Source organism: Crassostrea angulata, chromosome 7 (genome assembly GCF_025612915.1).
Source record: "Crassostrea angulata isolate pt1a10 chromosome 7, ASM2561291v2, whole genome shotgun sequence".
In the NCBI taxonomy this organism is placed as follows: Eukaryota; Metazoa; Mollusca; class Bivalvia; order Ostreida; family Ostreidae; genus Magallana; species Magallana angulata.
The window spans coordinates 22,626,509-22,651,023 of NC_069117.1; the positions used below are offsets into that span (position 1 = coordinate 22,626,509).

At 32.3% G+C, this 24,515-nt stretch overlaps 1 protein-coding gene across 5 annotated transcripts in view; it reads right to left on the reverse strand.

Moving 5' to 3' along the window:
• Positions 1-21,991, reverse strand: part of LOC128192471 (innexin unc-9-like) — a 59,348-nt gene extending 37,357 nt beyond the window's left edge. Inside the window, exons 1-3 of one of the 5 annotated variants that reach the window (XM_052865171.1) lie at positions 13,661-13,865; positions 13,241-13,280; positions 13,084-13,113 (exon numbers count right to left, since the gene is read on the reverse strand). In XM_052865171.1, coding sequence (XP_052721131.1) covers positions 13,084-13,094 — 11 coding nt within the window. In that variant the 5' untranslated portion in view covers positions 13,095-13,113; positions 13,241-13,280; positions 13,661-13,865. Of the gene's footprint in view, positions 1-9,410; positions 10,373-13,083; positions 13,114-13,240; positions 13,281-13,660; positions 13,866-21,973 lie in introns of those variants that run through there. The other 4 variants (XM_052865173.1, XM_052865174.1, XM_052865177.1 and 1 more) reach the window with 4 other exon arrangements.
• Between the last annotated feature and the right edge of the window lie 2,524 nt (positions 21,992-24,515).

Sequence of the window (24,515 nt, forward strand, 5' to 3'; positions counted from 1 at the left end):
TGTTTTGAATTCGCAAGATGTGTGTTTTGCGTTTGAAAATTTCAAATACATACCATACATATTACATTTCTTATAGAACTATTTCAACCTTTTTTAGCTATGATGTAAGAGAATAATTATATTAAATTAATGACTAGTATTTGTACTTAATCGTAAATTACTTAATACATGATTTTTCCATTTATCAGTATTAAGCAACCATTTTGAGACATGAAACTGGGAATGTGGTGGTGATGATTTTTGAATGATCGCCTAAATGACCTGATCTCTACAGTGAAATTGCTAGCAATTCATCATAAAAAAGCGCCAAGCCGTCATCTTCCTTCTCGGCTCAACCCCGACAGTTTTTTTACCACCTATGGTAAGATTTTCCGGGAAGCCTGTGGGTCCCGTGTCCTATTTCACCTGCTCCCGGTTCATCCTATAGGAAAGCTTGTATCGATTTCCGAAACAACAAGCTGATACTTTGAAAACCTAAATCTGGACTTGGCTGTCGAGACTGTATCGTTAAAAGATTTGCTTAAGCATCAAAGCTAGATAGACTCTAGTTTGCATTTTTTTTTAAACAAAGCCCTATTTAAATCAATGAAATATGCTTTTAAGCGGAGAACATTGACATTTTTTCTTACAACACAACAAAAGCTAATATTGCTTAGAGTTTTACTGCATTTATTTTTTTTAATTGTCTACATGTAAAAATGAGAAGAAAATGGGACAGAAGTCGAGTAGTTTTGTTTGAAAGTTTAGTTGATTTTAAGTTATTTCACATATAGTTTTATAGATTTACATCGTTCGAAAATGATTCAGAAACAAGAGTGAAAAAAAAAACGAAACAAAATACACATAAAAATTGTCGAAAGGAAAAAAATATTAACATATCGTTTTAAATACTAAACAACACAATGCATAGTTGCACTCAGAGGTATTGCCAAAATCTAAACAAGATAGAACGACATCGGAATGATTCTTTCTACCTTACGAACTACTTTTGAAATGCATTTATCAGACAAACACTGACTGCTTTGGTCTAACAATATACGCGTTATCTATCATAGAGGATATAAATGCCGAGTTATGCATCTTGTATGCTATCGCTGCCATAGGCGTATGCACAATAAGTGCATAGAGAGTTTGATTATAACTGTGCCATTCATGCTTTAACATTTAAAATATTTGGTCTGCAGTTTCTGCAATTGTTCTGTCTACATTTTTCATGAGCTGTTTTTTAAGGTTCAATCTGCATCTTATAAGGGAAGCAACCCTTCGACACCAAGATTTTGTCGCATTGTTTAAAAAAGTCTAGGGTAGCACGACTCTTACGTCGAGTATACTCGCTACAATTTTCTAATTTATCAATAATATTAAAAATAGAAAAGTAAACTTTAGCGGTACTATAAAATCTGAAACTCTTTCTTTTGATTCTCTTCCTTTCGTTATAAGTGAAGTTTCTCGTTAAAAAAGAAACATTTTACGTTTGAAGTAACGAGTCTATGAATTGAATTGCCAAAATCATATTACTAGTACCTTAGAGAAAAAAATAAGTTACATCAAAGTAAATTATTAATCTTTTGATGCCTCGTAAATTTTTTGAAATGCATGAAATTACATTTTATGATTAAGGTTAACCACAGAATTTTTTGGCTCGAAACATGCATGTGACATAATACTTGTGCTTTCCGTTTTTTCTCTTATGAATCCCTTTTTGTCGGGAAATTGTAAAAAAAAAATCTACTTAGGCTTTTGCAAAATCGCATACGTCATTCCAAACACCCTTAGGATTATAAATTTAATAATCTTTCTTGACTATTCGTATTTGATTTGTAATCATGGTTTTCGACGCAAAACAAATAAAAATACAATAGGATATCTCTTAGCTGTCATCGAAATATATTTGATATTTGAGGTTAGGGGTGACACCACGAATCGATAGAAAATACATTGGAGTTTTGACGTATGAGAAGGGTAATAAATAAACTCACTATTCCAGAAAAGTCGTAGTATTGAAACCTAGTTTAAAGCAAGGAACGACTACTTTCAAATATGAATCGCTCACTAGCCATATGCTACACAAAAAATTCCAATACAAATACATATCTTAGTATTACTAAACACATGAACAATTACATAACTTCCCAGAAAGATGAATGATTGCGACAAACTTTTTTTTATAATAGGAAAACCCAACAACATTTATTAGATAAATTATATGAAAGTGAATTTGAAACACAAGCAATGTATGGTTGTTTATATTCTAAAGTTTGGTTAACTTAAGATGGTGGTAAAATCCAACGTTCAAACCGGTTTGGCTTGAACAATACTTTTTGTTTTTGATCATATTTTACTGTAACATATTGATTACAATGGGATTGGGCACAAGCTTTATAACGTATGTAGCCCTCTTCCTAATTTAAACCGGTATTGTGTATTAATAGTAGGCCTCAATCACATTCTTCTCTCAAAGCCATGTCATTGGTACATTATTTGAGGTACATGTCATACATACATGTAAGTATATATAAATAAACATGCACTCAGCGTATTATAAAGTGTATTTCATACCCCCCCCCTCTCCCACCTTCCCACCTTTCCCGTTATATTTTAATTCTGGCACACACCTACTATTTATGTCATAAATATAATAGATACTTAGTGTGTTATTACAATGTCTATGATAAAAATTTATAATGCTTCATAAATATTCATATACAGGTATATCAACAATATGCAAAACTAACAAAAGTACATGACATATATATTAAGTCATTTTTACATTTTGATGTTCATATGAAAAAAGGAAAAATTATGACTACAAAGTGAAATTTGCGAATTGGCAAAATAATTGTTCATGTATACGCATCTATATAGTTGAAGCTAGGTCAGAACAGTTTGGGGTCAAGAGTACATATGCTAATCAACATGTTAATGTAGTTTATTTTTTATTTTTTCACATGAACAAACACCAGAGATTATTGAAATGAAAATTGAGTGATGACTCTTCTACGGTTGTATACTTGTAGATTTATAATTGATTTTAGAAACTCTACCATTATAGTCTGGGATTTCCGACATCCTATCCTGCAGTTATTACGTCATTTATCATCACGTACTCGACACAAGAACAATCTGTCATAATAATTCAATTATTTTCTATAATTATTTAGATATCGTATGAAAAGATGGAAACCATTGGCATCATATCCTTAGAATTAATTATGGCTAAAAGGTCGCTCAACCTGCCTTCACGCCAGCCAATTAATTTATGAATTTTTTATCATGGTGATGTCAATTTTTAAAATGTGACTATAATTCTTTTTAGTTCTCTTTTTTAAAAATGAAAAATGATTGAAATTTATAATTTAGTAAAAAAAAATTAAATAAAAAGACTAAGTTTACCTTTCTTATCTTAAAAAAAAGAAGCAAAAAAGTGCCTGATGATGGATAGTTAGAGAAATCACCATTTGATTATGTTATTATTAATTAAAAACAAAAATTCAACTAATGCAATAGAAATGTGATTATCCTCTTTATCTGTGGATGAATAATTTGATAAACTGTTATTGATATAGAGATGGTAAGTTTATATAAGAATTAAATGTGACATTTTGAATGAAAAATGTCTCAATAATGAAGCTAAAAGTTTATGGGTTGAAAGTTACATTTTATTTTTCTCTATTTCCCGGAGAGTTTGACAGTGTAACTTTCTTTAAGGGACTGCACAGGTGTTGAACTATAAAAGCCCATAATATATATATGAACAAAAAAAGGATAATTATACAACTATTTCTACAATGTTCTTTAGTTTGAATCAAGAGGATCAGAAAATTTCACTTTGGCTGGAACTTGTAGACCATTTATTTGATTTCATTAAATAATTTAATTAAATTTGAAGTTCTCTCTAATGTCCTATTACTGGAAAGACTTGTCGGTGAAGTGCATTTTAAGTCACACGTTTAATTAATGATATTAATGCTGAGTACCATTACAAGATTATATGAATATCAGTTTCAATAGAAACCGAAATGTTATACATGTACCATATCTTTTTATTTGTTGTCAGCGGAGCCAAAAGCGAGATTATCATTTTCACAGAAATTCTCGAATTAATTCTACACATTGCCAGTACATTAACGTCCATTCTACGATGGCCTTTTCATGCATTCAACAGGACATAACTATCTCGACGAATGGCTATGCAATGCACAAGAAGAATACTGGCTAAATTTTAATTAATAAACAGTTTTCAATCCACATCAGAGACAAAGATCGTGAGTAAGTGAAAAAAAGGGTTTTGTTTTTGTACCTTAAACCTTAGATTAATCACTCGGTTTATCGATCAAGCAGCTAGTTTATATTTGCTACAAAGGCGGCGGTTTCCCCTCAAGTCATCGGTTTAAATCTGGGTTTTTATTTGGACAATCAGTCAGATTGGGTCAGCGGTGATAGCTTTGGTGACGTGTACGACAATCTTCGTCATCAGGCTCGAACTCCTGCCCGAGTACTAAGAGATTTGTGATGCCCGTTTTATGCCCATATTTGTTCTCATAACAGATGCACAATATGTACATTAGTTAATGCGATTAGCAATAACTTAAGTGGGACTAAAAAAAGGAATCGGCGCTTGTGATGTTGCGCTCAGTCAAGGCAATCAAATCTGCATCGATAGCTTTTAAGATCTCCATCGTCTTGGAATTTCAGTTTTATGGTTCTTCCTCAAACAAATTGACGTAAAAAGTCCAGTTTAAGCTTTCCACTATCTTAAGACAAATAATGAGATGGAATAATCAAAGGCCATATTCATGGCGGTGTTTGTTCATTAACAGGTTTGTCATGTAGACGGTTTTAAGGTTTTCTCGTCATAATATTTCGGGAGACATGGGAAAATAACTTTATGTTGAGGTATTAAACGAGACTTCTTTTAAAAACCACTTTTAATGACGTAGACGTAATAAATTATGCAATTAAACAGCATAGCATCTAAACATTGATAGTTGAGTTTTACTATCCGAAAAGAATAAATAAAGCTTGATTAAATTTATATATATATATAAATGAGTTAATTATAGTTAACTCATTAATTTATGTAAATTGTATCGAATTTTAACTATATTTTCATGAATGCATTCATGAGTTCGTTATTTTCATTAAAATACAGCGTAAATCATTTTCAAAGAATATCAAAATTAACTGTGCATCTATCGTTGAATTGTTTTATTTTTTCTAACATTAAAAAAAGTATTGATCATTACAAGTAGAAAAAGCTTTTCAGATAAACCACATCTTCCGGGTGTACTTTATCGTGACGTCTTCGTTGTTAAAAGATGCGACCACAAATCATGCATCCTTAAGTTCTGGGATATGAATGCCTTAAATGCCTGCGTAATGCATCTAAATGCATCCACAAGATTTATTGAATTTTCAATTAGTTGTGTGCTTAACTCAAACAATTGTTCATAGCTGTTGCCAATGCAACACCACAGCAAGCCAGTGATGTAAGCACACAAAAGTTATCTTTCTTGCAGCGGTTAACTCTTGTCGAGTATAGGAACAGTTGGTTGGTGTAAAACGCTTGCTCAAATATTTACAGAATCTTTTTATCCTCGTATTTATAGAAATTCCCGTCTGAAATTGTTTGTTGCAGTAAAGACCAATTTTGTACCTTTCCTCAACAAACAATTAATTTGCTTAATGTGTGTCTGTCTATTTCTAATTTAAAAATATGTTCCCCGATCATGCAACAGCTTTTTTACAGTACGGTATTGGGTATTTGAAAAATGATCGCATTAACATTATATCGTACTAATACCATTCTTAACAACTGGTGGGGCCTTTGAAGCAGTCAGTTGCCGACAATGCTGCAGATACCGATGACAGAGCCATATCCTTGAAACTATACTCCTAACACCTCAAAAGACATTAAAAAATCCCAGTCAATCAACGCAATTCAAAGTTTTGAAATGTTATCATATACAGGCGACAGATGCAAAGCGCACAAGATGTAAACTATACCTTAAATCTGCCAAACGACGTGTAATAAAAACACTCCCAAACAGTCTTAAAGCAAAGTGAAACACATGTAGGGGGTCAGGCAATAATAATGGTCTCGTAAACTGACAATGTGAACGTTTCTGCCAAAACTATAGGTGAAGATAATCAAGTTCTGCAGAATTAAGCCATCGAAGTGCAACTGAAAGGCATCTTACATATATTTTGATTTGTCAACAAAATCTGGACGAAATTCCAAACTATAATGAAAGACCAGTTGTCTCATAATTTTTACAATAAATCCGTTTCTGCCACCTTGCTTACGTAACTGCCAAGAAAAGTACAAGTTTTCTGTCACTCTAATGCATTTGTAATTGATGGAAGAAGATATATGAAGATGCTTCTTTGCATCAATTTGAAAACACGTGTTCTGAAGTTTTTTACTATCATTTATCTCATAATAACTTTTGTCTGTTTCCAGTAACGATTTGAGAAGTTTTATTCAAAGGAATGGTACATGTATCATACACGCACGTGATACTTTTCAGTTGGTATGACGTCGTGCTGCGTGATATTCAGTTTGTTTTGGCCTCATTAAATAAAGTTTTAATGATGCATTCAAAGAGAATTGGCAAGGATGTTATACAAAATATCTGAAGTGAATTTAAAAGAATTAACTTTTTTATATCTTGATTTTAGAACTACGAAAGAATCCCTTTTCTTTATACAGATTTAATTTTCTTTCCTTTATAATAAAACCAGACAAACACAATTAATGTTTGTCGAGCAATCGACGAGATACGATGATGGTATTAAATAAATTTATATCTTGATCAGGCATAATTATTTTCATATCATCCGGCAAATCATACCATTATCAACGATAAGATACGACACAGAGTCGATTTCTTGTATTTTTTTAATATCACAAAGAAAAATAACTGTGGTAGTTGAAATAGAAATAGCAAATGTGCTTTCAGAGGATAGATGAAGTTTTAAGGTAATTAATTGCTTTGTCGTGCCTTCATCCTCTGCAGTCTGTTCTCTCCCTCTTACAAACTATTCAATTCTTTCCGTGGGCAGTAGTTGCTTCGATTTGCGCGACATAACAAATGTGCAGGTAGGGATATAAAGATCGACGGATCGGAAGTACAGATTGTTCATTGATTGAAAAATAGCATCTTGGGTTTCCGTTGTCATTTACTCCGAGGACCGTAGTATGAAAGCGCTTCGTTGGGAATGATAATCATTGCCACAATCTGGCGTAGGTTCCAGCGTGTCTATGCGTAATAAAAAATACAGAAAAAAATCAATTTCTGAGATTATCCTTTGTTTTTTTATGTCTTAGACGTCTTACTTCCGGTCAGAATTGCAGTTAACCTTGATTGGATATGCATGCCTTAAGTCTACTTAATAAATAATGCATTTTTCGTCATTTACTTTATTTCTTATAGTCATAATTCACTTTTTTCCTTTGAAAGGAAGTAAAAAGCAAGGCCGGTAACGATATGATATTTCATGTTATGTCATATTTATGACGTTTCTTAACAAATCAGGTGATAATTTACAAAGATTCGTTTAAAACAAGTAGGACCAAAATATACCTGAAGGCTTAAATAAAGTCTGGAAATATTCAAATATGGTCAAAACGAGAACTACTAGTCCAAGACCTTTTGAATCACCAGAGGTGATTCATAATTCAACATGAATCATAAGAGAAAGCAGAGGTGCATTAAGGTACACATGTTTCGATTTCAAACCCCACGTGTTTTATTGAAATGCATTAAATGCCCATCTTTTGGGAGAGTCCCGCAAATGCATGCACGTACCGCCTTCTTAATAATTCAAGAAAACACCTAGTCAATGACCATAAAATCAATAACTACAACAAAGAACTATATAAACTGGAAGAAGGGTCGAAGGTCAAATCCATACTGACAGCATGGTATATACTTATTTAATGTTGAACATATCAATAATTATGAGTGTATAAATGGATGCCATTAATTTTAACTTGACACCAAGAGATCAATTACGCGCTTCTTATGAGCTTAAATTAGGTAGAATAAATGTGGGTTTTAGTCTGGTAGCAAATTGTCTGTACGTTTGCAAACAGATGGAAATATGGAATAATGTTTTGCAAAAGTATATTATCGTGAGATTTATGAGTGAACGCTTCATTGAAATCGAAATTCCTCCAAGCTCAGGGTTATCACATTAACGAGTTAGGAACTTTGCATGTATCCTTGGTAATTAGCCATACCACATGCTAATAGGTGCAAGGAATGATTCGTGCTAAAGTTTTACCCATAATCTAAATAAATTATATCATAACGGGATTTCTCTAGATCTTCAGTAATACGTTTTATTTTTTTTATTAATTCACTTAGATCAACGTTGATGATTGGGTTATTTTTAACCGCGATATTTTTTTCTTTAAAAAAGCAAAGAACCACATGCCATTTTTTCATAATAACACAAGCAAGAGCCTTCCCAGCATAAACAATTAATGGTTGTCGAAAAAAAATCTCAGATAAGACAGGATGAGCTCGATAGTCGATATGTCACGGTGTATCTATGCTCATCCGAAAAAAAATAGTCCGAGATTTTCACCACATGGAAAAAGATTTTGGTGATTTAACGATAAATATTTATCTATGAATTATGCTCTATGCTGTCGTTTTATGACTGATTTCGTTTTGTTTAAAAATATTTTGAATTCTATTTTTTCATTCTTTTCCAGACTGGTATTGGTGTCTTATCGAGAAGTTTTTGTCTAAATGCAAATGTACGTAAGAATTTATCTTTTACAAGTATTCTCCCAATTTACCGAAATATTGTTACAGAAGAATGATATTACGTCATATGATTATCAGAGATTTGATAGCAGTATACTATTTATTATGTGGATCAGATTCTATTTAAAAACTAAACTAGATGATGGTATCAAAGCGATTGAAAGATATATTTCATCTGGAATTGTATATAATTTTTTTTAAACTATTACATAATTCTCTATAGTAAATTAAAAACGAGTTAAGATTGGCTACACCTGTCTTGTATTGAATGTATATTAAAAACCGATTTGAAACATCTCTGAACGTGATCTTGTCTCAGCTTGACTGTAGCTATAAGGTTTTTGCTATCAAAATAGCATTATTTACTGAACAATCAATACTATACTTTATTAGTGTTTTATTTAGTTTATTCCTATAGTTCACCAGACTGTTAAAATACAAATGTACGAGTAATTTATATTTATATATATAGATATTATGACAAATCATTAAAAATAGTTCGTTGTTTCGACATCATCCTTTAATATGACTCTCATGTGGTTGAAAAAAAAACTTGCTGTCTAAACCTGTATTAGGGGAAGTCTATACAAGGCTTGCTGTAACTGCAGTAGAAACGCGTTTCCCACTCACCTTTTGACCCTGGTCTGTCCTGCGCGTCACCCACACTAGAAACATACTAAATCCGTCAGGTATAGTCCATATTTATCAAATAAAAATGAAAAATTTATATTCCATGTAGAAAAGAATATTGTTTTTTGTAGTGGTAAGAAAAAAAGCCAACACGTGTTGAACCAGTTATCCTTGCAAAAATGCATGCGCCTTCTTTCCTTAGCGGCGACAGCTGTTTTGAAAAATTCACCTTTTCGTGGTACTTGCATACAAACCACAGAGTGGAACTCACGCAGGAGTGATTTGAAGTGTGGCAATAGTTCTTTTACTTTCCAAGCTTTTGAACACTCTTAAGATAACCAAGAGACAAAAACTGATACTCTTCTTCTTCACTCCTTTAAAATTCCAAGAAAGTTCGGAAGCCTGACGCAGCTTTGGGTGGTTGGTTTTATTTTTTTGTTTCACAACCGGATGCGGTGATGTTTGTATGGATGACCAGGGAAAATATTATCTGTAAGCGCTAATCCCAGTTACACTCTCCTCTCATTCATTATTCAGATCATAACTAGTAACGATTTGGAAGACACTGTACTGTTTGTCTATATTCAACAGAAGAGAGGTAAAACCGGGACATACTCTAAGATACACGCCGTGTTAGCTCACTTGAAGGGAGCAAAGATAGGGAAACAGAACTTCTGTTAAAGTAATACCGTAACGAGATAAATCTTTTCCTGTGGCTTAGGAGATGATGCACCACAAAAACTGCACATTCAAACGAAACTCGTCTTTAAATGTTTGCTGTAATCTGAGGTGTGCCTATGATCTTCTGTCTTGTAATGTCTCAATATCTCAATTTTATTTTTCTAAATCCGTTATCTGATGTTTAGAGAAACAACGTTATAAATTGCGTTTTCATCCTTGTATATTGAACTTGACAGAAACTGAACTTAGTTTCCAGACTGTCCGCAAACGTGAACAAATTTAAGGAGATTAATTTGGAGAGAAATTAAATCAGATTAAACTTTAAAGATCTGTCTTCTATCATTTTGAAGCAACTGATCATCTCCTTTGTAAGGATGAATTAATTGTTTCATCAGCAATGTTATTATTATTAATGCACTCTAAATATGCTTTCTACATTCTTTTATCTTCTCATTAAAATTTAGTTATTAAGTAAAACATGTGAATCAATAGGTTATTGATACGTAATTTCAAGGATTAAAACTCATAAGAACTTACATTTTGCCCGAGAAATATGCCACACGTCACAATTGGTCAAAACCCAAGTTGAAATACTTAAGATATGTATGCGAAAAACGTGTACATCTAATGTCGAATACTAAGACCCTAATGTAGCATGCATACAGAATGTTTCAATTTAGAACACCTGTGCACAATTCTTAGCAATACATAATAAAATATATTCATATTTCCAGCGTGGAGGATGTGTACAAATGATGCTGCTAGGATTGAATTTACACAGGTCAATGGACACTTATCCAGATTTCATTTTATTCATAACTTTGCTCTCAAGTAATCCTCGACCCTAAATGAAAATACAAATGAGGGAGACAATATTTGTTCTGTGCTGTATTTGCTTTGGTGGGAGATTGCTTCAGGGGAGTATTGCCCAGTTCCCGACAATGAATCCTACATCGCTTTTTCTAAACTCGAGGAATGAGCAATACCAGTCAATATTTTCCCAAATTCCAACTGAATTCTATGACCTTTTTTGTCAGATTAAATGGGGAGTTTTTAAGAGTTAAAACAATGTACGTGCAGAATTTTGAGATCATGATTTATGTATTTTCGTGTAACATTACATAACAATTTTACACTTTCATGATAACGACCACAAATGACGCAATAACACTGCTGTAAACACTTATTTCAAGTTTTGAAATAAAGTATCTTAAGTTTACTTATGTAGAACTAACCGTCATGACATCAATTATATGCAATAGTCATGATTGTTACTTCTAAAATGTTTATTGGCAAAAAGATCTATTATTACAACAACTAGTGTAAAGTATATATTTTGCAGTGATAAAAATGAAAATACATAAAACATGCAAATAAGATACTTAAGTCATAATAACAAAGAATCTATAGGGATTCAATTGAGCATACAAATAGGTCTTATGGGTCTTGGTCATTTATAGTTAATTGTTCTACCTCTGAAATGAAAAAAAAAGATTGGCAAGTTTTTGACTGTATATGATTTGGAATTGAATCAATAATCTTATTGAATGCAAAGGAATTTTACTTTCCAGAAAAAATATGCGACGTGATAGGGAAATTTAAAGATATAACTGCACTTCCCAGATATGTAGTATCTGAGAGCTTTAATCAAATAAGTTCTTAAATTTTGATTTGTGTCATACTAGCGTCAGACGAAATTTGGTTTTACAAATAAGAAAATCCTTAATTTTTCACTGTTCAGCAATCAAGATTGTAAACATTGTACTTCAGATTAAGATGTTATAATGCAAATCTGACTGTAACAAAGACCACGTATTGATCAAAACTCCACCCATCTCTGTTAATTCGATGTTTTTATGATAAGTATACATGTACTGTACAGGCGCGGTTAGAGTAATACGACATAAATGTGAAAGTATTATAAAGTTGTTGCAAGCTAAGTAACCATCATCCTTAAAATTATGGAAGTTTGGTACCCAATTGAAAATACAATACTTCATTCAGTTTTTACTGCCCCACTTCTAATGGCTTTATTCTAAAGTGCTACGCCCTCTTCCTCTTGGGTGTATAGGATATTTTATGTCTTACTTTTACCCTTTTGAAAAAAAACATTCAGATATCCGTAGCTAATGTCTTACAGTCCATTTTCCAACCCTTTGGAGTGAAGATTTACAAAGTAGCAGTTTGTAATCCTCATAAACTTTCAGATACTTTACTGTCGAACCAAGTTAACCCCTTTCACTAAATGTCTGATTCAACCTTTCCCTTTTCAAAGTTTTCACTTTCTGCATTTTCAAAAAGGCATTTTATGTACGGGGTTACAGAGCTTTACGTAGAGGATAAAATACAAAGTGGTTATTTGTGTACATCCACAAGCTCTTAAACATTCAGAAGACTCTGTTACGTCTCATTGAAAGGGAGTCTGCAATGTTTTCATATCTGGTACGTCAGAAATTTCTTTTAAAAATAATTTCACTTAACTCAATTTTTAAATCCACGTGTCAAAGAATTGATAATGCACACAACTTCCGCCCTAACGGTTTGCATGGCAAATGACGTCAATACAGAAATGAACGGATCAGTTATTAAAAATGAGGCATGGCAGTATAAGATACATGAAAGTCAAGATGATTAAGATAAAGATCAAATCGAAAGATAAAACTGGACCCAAAGCTATTTCACAAATATTACCCATCCTTCCCTTTTAATATTAATCGAAAATATAGATAACTCCCAATATATCCTGATACATTATCCAATATTGAAATTATAGGGCTAAAATAGTCTAATTACAATGTATATGCCTGATAACAAATTCTATCGGCAATTACAATTTCAATTAAATCGTTCTTTTAAAAAAACAAATTGAGGAAAATGCAAAATATTCATTTCAAATTAAAAATATAAGTAAATGTATACTAGATAAAAACGTTACAATACGAAATGAAATTATTACTTTTCTTCAAGATGCCTATATAATATCATATCTCACCAAAATTCCATATGATTGAAGCTAGCAGCACTGAAAAGGTATACAAATTGTTATTCAACATTCAACATGCATAGGATTTGTGACGTATATACTCAACATATAATGAACGTATGTACAATTGGTGATATGTGATACTGGTAATAATAAAAATGCTTACATCGTGAGTATTCAGTCTGTGTTTTTGGCTGGGATAAACACTGTAATCAATTCAATGTTTTTGTTTAAATATGTTAATTTAAATAAAAAATTTAAAAAGTATTACGGATCAATATTTGGTTTGCCTAAATTGGTGTAATTGTAGATAGAAAATGGTTTTGTAAGGGTTGATGATTTCATATGCATTTTCATAAAGGTAAGGATTCATTACAAGTAATTTTGAACAAAAAAGTATTTATTACAAGTTATCTTTAACAATTCATCGATACCTTTTAGTAATATAAATTCGTTATCTAATCTTAAGAATTCACAGATCGAAAATGAAATTGTTCCCACCAATAGTCGACAGATTTAAATTTAATTAAACAAGCCATAAGATATTACATGTACATAGAATAAATGTTCATATATAAAGACTTACCTAAACTATATAGATCAACAGAAGTAATCCAAGAGTCTGGATAATTGTTGTTATTAATATTCTAACTTCATTTCATTTCTAACATCACAGAAAACACTTGAGACAGACTCCTCGTCTGTTTAAATTTGGAACCGTGTAGAAATATTCACAGCTGATTGGACAAGGTGGCTGTAAACCTTGAGAGTGCACATGGATTCATTCTATCAGGCATAAAAGACTATTTATATTGCATAAAAGAATAAGTTGAAAGTTCGTTCACGCGTTACGTAATCTTCTAATCTTCTGAAGATGTAATGCCGAAAACACAACGGTCAGCCAATAACACATCCAATGGAAGAGAAGATGGCAACCTTTGGCTTGCTCTTATATTTAGTAAGTTATTATATTTTTGTTATAGTTTTATGAATGAAACAGTGTTTTATCCTTGGAATACGCCTGTTCTTCAATAACTGTATTCACGCCACGGGGTGTATGTGGTGACAAAAACAATTTCTGTCCGACGCCTGTATTATCTTTTAGCTGCCTCTTGTTGCTAGTCAAGCCTCTTTGGTATCATTTAGATATGCTAACAAAGACCAATCATTCTTTTATAACGGGAACATGTTTGGCAAAGCTTGATCCAACCTAGCTGATGTAACAGCGTTAGGTTATATACCTCGTTGGTAGCAATGAATGCACCCAGAACAGACTCATAAATCTCCTTACACACTGTCTCCAAGCTGGTAGGCATTCGAATTTGCAAATTTCTAAATTGCAATACTCCTTATTAATGCAAAACAGTTTTCGAAAAAAAAACTTAAGTTTGTCATTTGTTATTCATAAAAGCCGATTTGTTTAGAAAACTGCTGTAGGGTTTGAACACGGGACCAAGTGTTTGTCAGTTTGTGGGGCAAGGAAACTTCAGACAAATAAAAACCTTGAATACTTAATGCTGCAACCTATACACGTCAGAATTTTAACGAAACCAAACACAATTTTTGTTCATAATATCGCATAATGTGTGTTGAATATCACAAATGTATTAATAAAACTAAACTTGAAAAACTGAAAACTGATATTTCAATTGTTTGGTGAAGAAAGTGTAAATTCAGTGTTTTTAGTTTGGCACAATGATCTTTGATGAAGTTAAATTCAACTCACTTGAATGTCTGTTGATATACGGCTTCAATGATCATTTCCACCCACATTTCATCATGTGCTCATTGCTTTTTGTAAAAGTATATCGTATAATGAATTTTACGGATTTCACTTATTCAACTTTTTAGTAGATAAAATGCTCATTTTCACCTAGGAAAAATTAAACTGCCTGGCTCTGTGACTAGACAAAATCCTTCAACTAACTATCTTAAATGATTGGAAGGGTTTCGACCTGTACTCGTCGGCGGCACCTTGTAAATGCACATATACACAGATCATCAACAGATTCTGTCAAAGACGTGCTCGGAAAGCTTTCTCCAAGAAAGTGATAAGGGTTAAAAAGTTTTGAAACATTTTAATGGCTGTCAAAACAATGGATATTATCTAGCATTGATTAAAGATGATAATACTGGCATTCCGGCAGACACGTGTAATCAGTGCATGCACGCCCGTGCGCAAATCTATGCATCCAAAACGGAGTTCATTTTTTTTTAAGAGAACATATTTTTATGCAAGTAGGTAAAGAAGAACATTTTTGTTTGATTTAAGAAACGCATTACGATTGCTTTGTCCTTTTCAAACCATCTTCACCGGTTTATCTGCAGATGCCAACTTTATATTTGTCTAAAGTTATGAATACTAGTAAGGTTTCAATTGTCAAGAAAAGTGTTGTGTGCTATATCAAAATCTGCTCTATTCTTTCATCAAAAGAGTAAAAATAAACAAACCCAAAAAATACTTAACCGCACATATTTCCTTTTAACTTTTCGTTTGATTTCTACAGTTACGAAATTTAGGGAAAAAAATTATTTTAGCAGGTGTACACGTTTTCTTTGAAAAACTGCGCATTTTTCCAGTTCATTCTTCCGGGGCTTTTAACTTTTCAGAACTTTACATTCAAATGATTCAAGCTTAAAAAATACAAAAACTCTTGAATCTTTTATCTCTATTACTACATTTGTTTTTATCAAATAGGTCTTTGAGATAATTCTGTATTTTAACTCGTGCTACATTTAAATACTTAAGCTGTTCGGAGAACAATAACTCATGTCATACTAAGTGCATTGGATTTGCAATAAACATATTTCTTATCTTATGACGTATCGTGGCCTCTTGGTCAAAATACCTTTTTTAAAGTTGTTTTTTGTTGTTGTTGATTTGATTCATTTTAAATATTCCCACTGAAAGAATATGCATAGATCGAGCTTTATTGTAAAGTATGAGAACGTTTATATATATATATATATATATATATATATATATATATATATATATATATATATATATATATATATATATATATATATATATATATATACATGTCATATGTATAATTCTGCATTATTTTTTTTTATATTATTCCATCGCATATTTTTCGAACACTCTGAACTCATACCGGGTATGTTTGTTGTCGATTGTTGACTTATAAAATTCGAACAAACGGTTGTACTCCCAAATAAGTCGACTTCAGCATTGAATAAATGAATGAATGTATTGCCTACAGTAGCTTGCTCTCTGGTTTTACTTTCCCCCATAATCTTGACGATCTATTTTCTATTGTTTATGTTAAAAAAGATATCACATTTTCCATATGTCTGGGCGACTAGACGACAGAACGAGTTTCACCGGATATGTCTGCGATTGGTGTTCAAACACCATGTCAGTTCCGGTTCGTTAGCAGTGAAAACCGAATGTTTCGTTTTGATTAAAACAGCGTTCAAAAGATAAGATTACGCAGAGAGGAAAAATATGTGCTTCTTCTTCAATGATTAATCTCTTACACAGCATATTATGTACCTTCGTGTAAATACCTATCTATAACCTGCTTAATACGAAGAATAAGAATAAAATGAACCACTTGGATTTGAAAAGAAAAGTGGTCACATTGTAAAGAGAAACAGTGTGATGATACAGATTATAATCGCCAAGCATTATTATTTATAAGTTCAAGCCTTCGATTTCAAATTCAAGGCCTTTCAACCTTTTCGTTAAAAGACAGTACGTACTTTATAGTTGGAATATAAACAACAGTTTTTGAAAATTCATAAATCTACTACAATATACATGTAATTACAATCATATAGATTCAAAGCTACTCTATTATTATTTGTGAAAAGTTCTATAATTGTCCTCCTTTTTAACAAAATATCGTTTTAATTAATATAGTAGAAACGATCTAAGTAGCATTAAAGGTATTATGATCAAGACATCAAATATATCATTTCGATTTTAGAGATATCTTTCTATAATGTCATGCACGAACATAATTAAATTTCCAGGGTATCAAAATTCATCAAGCTAATAAAGGTGTTATTGAAAGATAACTATAATTTCATATATTTTAAATATGTGATTTGATTTTTTCTCGTAAAAAATTTTGCATGGTAAACTCTTTTTTTCTCTTCGAGCCTCAATGGATCGTAACAATGACCGAGATCTGGTAAGTTAATTCCCTATCTATCTCAAAGAGTGCACGAAGTACGTAACTTGACACCGTGAAAAAGGCGGTTCAGGCACCCCGGGAATCTCCTTCAACGAATTGACATTGCGGATAAGAAATGTGTGAGATAGAAGTCAAAGATGCGTTTGATCTCTTATAAACATTTTAAACGGAGATATTCTGTGGTTTCTCTCCCTCTGTAACAAATTCCCCGTACAAATCCAATGGTCACTTAATCATCCATTTCTTTTTTCATTCTTTCAATCAAGTTTTTAAAATAAAACAAGCAAGTACATATATATCTTGATATATGGTTTGCAGAATCATAGTTCAACTTCAAAATTCTTAATTAGTTTAATAAATATAAATAATATGCATAATTCATATGTTTTAAACCTCCACAACAAACACAAATTTAAACTTATTCATGCAGTTTGAAAGAACAACAAATTAATGGAATTGAAATTTACAACTTGTACCGACATTATTTTTTATCGTTAAAATTAGCTATATCAAATATTGATGAGAACGAGACTAACTTATTTTTACAGATTTTTGTAGTTAACCCAGCTTGGTTCCAGACGGGAAGTCAAGGTCAGATGCATGTTTTGAATCCGTTTACTCACGTTGATTGAATTCATTAAGAAGGCTTCTCTCTTGGGACTGCCTCAAATATTGCGGTGTTTCTGTTTATGTTTAAACATAGCTCCATTGTGAATTTAAATTACATTTGTACAGAATTAACTAGTTCATTTACTATTTATCCGTTCTAAAAACCGCTGAACAAATCCCTTAAGAATTAAACAGCATTCAGTACCATTCACATGTTATGCAAATAAGTATTTAAAATCATAATCATCAATTTCTATACATATCTAAATACCGTTTAACAATATGTACTAGAACCGTTTTAACAAGTCCTTGGACTTTCAGTAGGATGTAACTATCTATTTCTTGCGTCAAAACAAGTTAAAATGACGCTGGTTTCAAGCGAAATATAAACCGATTGCGTAGCCTTAGCTCAAAAGACAGACAAATCTTGTTGATTTCAAAGAGCCATGACTGAGTGGCCTACAATGAAACAGACAGGCCTACGTCACAATGCTGTTTGACACAACTACCCAAAGTCCAAGCTCCTGTTAAAATGGTTCTATTATAGATGATTTATAATGGACACTCTTTTTTAAATTTATAAATAACATCATATCTTAAATTCCATATTTAAAACCTCGTGATGTGTATTATCTTAACAGATAAAAGCAAACAATATATTTAGGAACCTTAAAACTGTATGATATGAAAACTACATATGTAGAATATACAATTAAAATTCCAATGCTCAATGTTATTTGATAAGACATAAAGCTATCATCAAACCGGGTCTAGGCCTGCTCCGATTCAGAAATTATTACCTACTACAAAAAAGCAATGCTAGGCGTGAGCAGCACTTTTCTGATAAGTCTTTTTGTAGCACTTTGAAATCTTGTGAGTGTTTTATGACGGCTTAGCATAGTTGCAGAGATTTCGGACTTTTTTGGTTAACCATGACGAGGCAATTTAGCAAGCCCTTCCACATTACGTGGTACATGTAAATACTTTTCCTTTCACCTCTAGCATGAGTATTCAACCAAAAGCTTGTATGATACTATGAATATCGTCGTCTTATATCAATTCTTGATCAAATCTATCTCGGACATAGCATTGGAGCCTTATTTGCTTAGATATTAGAATAATAACTACTAATTCAATTATATATCTTATTGACTGAAAAATTCAACAATAAAATGACTCTCAGTCAATCCTATTCCCCTTCACAATAACATTCGAATTTTGCAAATATCTTTGGGTTCTGTAAATTAAATGACGACTCGGGAAAACCATTTTCCCGTCAAAATATTGTGGGCAATTACAATAGTTTTCACACCTGTCCATCTTCACACTGGATGGAAGTGAATGCAGTGGATGTTTATCTCAGACCGAGTGATGGATCACTTAGAATCGCAACCCTATCAGATAAAGCACCCAGCGGGAACCATTTTCTTGTCGGATTAATTTAGCGGGACTTTATAACGAGGCTTTTTGGCTTTATTCTCAACTCCTACGATAAAAATCAAGGCATTCCGGGTAATATAGTTTATCTTTCCTGGAAGCCGTCTGCGAAATTTCTCGTTTCGTTTTCATTAGATATTGTTTTAATGATTATTGAATATCAAACTTATCGGCAATTGAAATCATATTTGGTTTCCGCTGGTTTCGTTTTTACAAGCCTGTGCTAAAAATATTACCTAATCTTTATTTGAAGTTGATTATTCGTATTTTTGTAAGAGACGCACAAACAAGCATGGCGGAAAGTTAATCGGATCACGGCTTTCACTGTCTATATGACGTATTCCAAAGTCTACGTAAACCAACCAGAATAAACACAACGTGTAATATCATATAAACTAGAGTTTGTTACTGCATGGAAATATTATCAATTGTTCTTGAGAATTAAAAGGGGGTCAAGGACTCTTGAATCTGATCGACGTTAGATATTCCTCAAGTGTTTCTTATGTTTGGAGGTTGGAGCTTACAATATTCTTGAACATGTTTAAATGTGACAGGATAGATTTATTTCCCTGACATGTTCTTTCATACAATACTTTCCAACATAAAACAATTTAGCGTGACTCCTCTTCGGAGCAAAAATCCGCCACACTCTTTATGCCACATCATGCATTTGCCAGAACCTATAGGAGACGCTGAAATCCCCAGCTATGTATTTTGTAATCGTTTACTGTTTGCCTGTCAGCAAAAGCGTAACGCCAGCGTCACGTCGCGGAACACCCGTTTGTTTTAATGCTAATTAGTGACTTCTCTAGGCTCATTACCCAATCAACGTCAACAGCTGATTAGAATCTGGTTTTCCCTTGCCTCTGTGTTTCGCAGCGAACTGATGCAGAGTCTGGTATCAAAAAGAGCACCGCTCAACCGGACTAGTTCAATTTAGTTTTGAACATCATTGTATTAATAAGTACTGTGTCTCACATATACTAAAGAATACCAAAAAAACCCACGAAGTATGAGTAAGCATTAAGGTAAACTATCATGATTTACTAGTACTTTGAAGAGTTAACTGCGATTATGGTTTAATGGTCCAATGCGTCTCGTAAAGCGACCTAAAGAGATGTTTCGTTTGTGAAAAAAATCAAACTCTCAAGTTTCCAGGACGATGAAGACAAAATTTACAGAATAATTATGTGTAGTAAAAATCTTAGCTCAAGCTGAGCCTCTATGATAATGCTGAGGCAAAACAAAAACCAAAGACTCCATGAGGATAAATTCATATACGATCCTGCTTCAGAAATTATGATAATTTGTTTTTCCTTTCTTTTTTCAGATAGGACAACTAAGTCCGTTTTGTATGCAATTACTTGCGATAATCCTGTTTTATTCAATCTCAGGGAAGTAACCCAACTAGCCAGAACCTTTCACACTGTACTTGTATATCGAAAACATTATATATAGTCAGAGATTAGTTATAAGGGGCTCTAGCATTCTCATTAACACAGGCAGCAAGATCATCAACCGTTTAACTGACCATTTCATTAGAATCCTTATTATCTTCTCAACGATACACTTATTGCTGAACACCGCTCCGAACAAAGCTCATTATCCAGCTTGAGGATATTCGATGAATAACACATGATTTCCATTATTTTAGCATTGGAGCCATCCTGGATGTGAATAGACATTAGGAGTCATTTAAGGATGGGTACTTAACCTTATGATTAAACCATAAAAGGACGACGTCATTGGAGATTTGTTTTGGGGGCATTCTGACTAGTCTGCTGTCTGGCACGTATTTTGCAAGTCTGTACCGAATATGAAGAAGACCAAAACGTTGGAGGATATTTGAAGTACTTAAACTGAAAATTAATTACTTTTTATATTCTTGTAGATTTTTAAAAAGACCATTAACATATTCATGGCTTTGCCAAGGGGTTGGTAAAGCAGGAAGCTAGTTAAAAAAATGATAATGCGTATAATCGTATTTTATTGGCTTATGATGGCATATGACATAAACTAACATAATGAATTCTAGATTTTGTCAATTCCGACACATTTCAGTCAAACCTTCCTACACGCACATTTTTTGAAGATATTAAAACACAAATTAATCTTAAAATCAAGTTTGTTGAGGTTTTTTTTTTTTTAGAGAAAACCCTATCAATTTATGGTAATCAATAACAAGTCAGCATTTGCTACTTTTGTTCAAAGGTTTAAGTTATGTTAACTGAACAGGTCATATTATCATAAGTAAATGGGAATTTATTTTTAGATGGAGCCATGCAGTTGTCGCCCCATGGTGCCTTTAACTTTTTTATTCTTTAGTTTTTTTAAGATGTCACTTTCAAATTCAAATTTGAAAACATCATTAAATAATAAAATATTTAAGCGATTTGTCTTGCAATCTTTCCAAAAACTCAAAACTTATCACAAGCTTGTCGAATTCATTATATATCACTGTACAATGCCATACATTTGAATAAAAGTTCTATTTTAAAGTTATTAGATAAGAACATGAATGTTTTTTTTATACTTTTGTTATGCGAAAAAAAACTATGTGATTGTCGAAGTGAAAAAAAAATGATGTCACTTATTATGAAAGAAATGCTAATTGTTTCCTCTATTTAAAAAAAACAACAACAATTAAATCATTTCTTAATAAGGTTTAAGTAATGAAAAATACTTACATTTTTGCGGTTTTTCTTAAGTAAAAGCTTCTGGAAGAAGAATAGAAGAAAAAGTCAAGCGACCCTGTCTAAGACTTTGCGTCTTTTATGTAAAACAAAGTTTCTGGTAGAATAATAACCAAGCATGTGATAATTGACTGTATTATAGATGTAGGCTGTTACCTAAGAAACATTCTTTGAAGCAAGTAAGAAATTCATTAATGTATATCGCACATATTGACGCGGGTGAATATTTTTACATAACATTTGCTATGAAATGCCTTTCTGTGTTTACAACAGTATCATTTTAAAATGCAATTAACAGATTTGTACCAATCTATTGATTTTCGCAGAACTTTTAAAATAGTTGAATGGCACATTCTTATTATAAAAAAAGCTAAAACTGTTGCTATTGTTGAAGCACTTTTGAGTATAACATATTATGTTGATTATTTATCTTTTTTTAATGCTACTTAAACTTTTTTTTGCAAAATGTTAAAGGTACATCATAAATATTTTTGATGAAGAATTTCAACCGTAAAAGTACATATATTCATGTTTCAAATTATTTCTACTTCAAGTTGGTATTTCCCAGCATAAATCATAAGCAAATTCTAATTAGAATTAGATGTAAAAAGATATAAAACATGTTGATATGCGTCGATGAAGAGAAAAGCAATTATCTCGTGGCGTTCAAAACAATAGAACTTAGTAACACTGTGTACAAAACACTTCTACATACATTAACGTAGATGACTAACATATATTCTAGTGCGAGACTTCTTGGTGAGTTATATGTAATAAACCATAACCAATGCTTTATCCTACAAAAGTATGAAGATATTATTTTGGCATTAAATTAGAATTAAATTTGAATACTTTGATTCAGTTTGTGCAAATCAGCATGCACGACATGCACCATTTATGAAAAATAAAGGGATTCAATTTTAAAACCATTAAAAATTGAATTATGAAATCATGGAATTAAATCGGTTACGCAAAATTGTTCCCATCAACGTTTTCCCAAGCGTATGGAGCGGAGCAAAATCATTTAGCTTAGTTACGTTGATCTCTGGAGAAAGTATATATACGAAAAAGCTGTATGAATAATTCCATCATAATTCAATCACACATCATATCCAAGATGAAATTTGGTATGGGTGTAGCCGTCTGACGAAATGAAAAAGTACTCTAAGAGCTGCCTAACTTGTGATGGAAGTGATTTTATGCATAGCAATGCACCTCTTAATTGGCGCCATTTAATTTACATTTTTCGTACTTCACTAAAATCTTTAATTCTTTGAAAGCTTATTACTGTAAGAAAATATTTCGTTAATGGATTTTCGGGATGAAATTTAATACGATAATTGACGAGAAAAATTTTCTTTGAGAAACTAAATCGCAGCCTGTGGTTTTTGTATCTCTTTGGTGGTCAACTTATCATTTCCCATTGCTATCTTTATCCGATAGGTTCTTTTATTTTCAATAATCAATTCCGCTTCTTTTTTTTTTACTTTATTATCGTATAGTCATATTTACGAACACAACCGAGGTTTTTCATAAATGTTCAAATAGAAAACAAACTTAGAACACCGTACTTGTAATAATGAGAGGCACGGTTTAAAATTTAAAGACGATGTTCAAGTTCTAACCAAACACACTATTTGTAAAAACAAAAGTCACAACTGTGATTATAGGAGACCACCAGAACATTGGCTTTCGCTATACATGATTCTTATTTTACCTTATTTACTTTCTTTTAAAAATCGTCATCTCATATGTTGAAAACCATTTAGAAGTTGTTCAAAGTGAATGTCTGATCACATAAGCGTTTTTGCCTAGCAGGTTTAAGATGGGTAAGGAACAGTCTCTGTATTGTAGACACTTTGCTGTTGTAAGTGGTAGCAAATGTTTGACGAAGAAGCTCTCTCGAGAAAAATATTGCGGTCGGAGGAACACTTTTCATGATATATGGGAACATCACTGTTCATGCAAATAGTCGGTGTTCTCATGTCTCTCGTCGAATTGAGGGTATTTATTTTTACCCTCCTGCAATTGGACACGACCAGGATGTTCCATGTTTACTAGAGTTGGTAAAAAAAATAATAAAAACTAAATTAAGGAAACGGTTTCCACCTGCGTAAAGATTTATATGCTAATTTTCTGTTGTTTGGTTTAAAGCGATTAATAATAGACCACATATCGAGTTTTAATGAAGTTTGAAAAGAAACCGTTACTTGTGAGTGTTTCAACAATTTTATGTTACGTAATCTTTTAATTTGCACATTGTTTGTTTCGGAGAACCGTTTGACAATGAGTAATTTGTATTGCAGATACCTTCTGAAGGCGTGTAACTCTTGTTTCGTCTAGCTTTATACACTATTTGCAGAGAAAAGTACAATTTCGTCATGTAGTTTGTTTCAGAATTAGTAAACGTTTGTCTAAAATAACGGCAAATGTTGCACTTTTTAGCATGCATGCATCTGTTTTTTGTATTATGTACTATACGGGTTTCGCAAGCTGAACTATTGTGTTGAAGTTGGTAACAGATTGCTTACTCTCT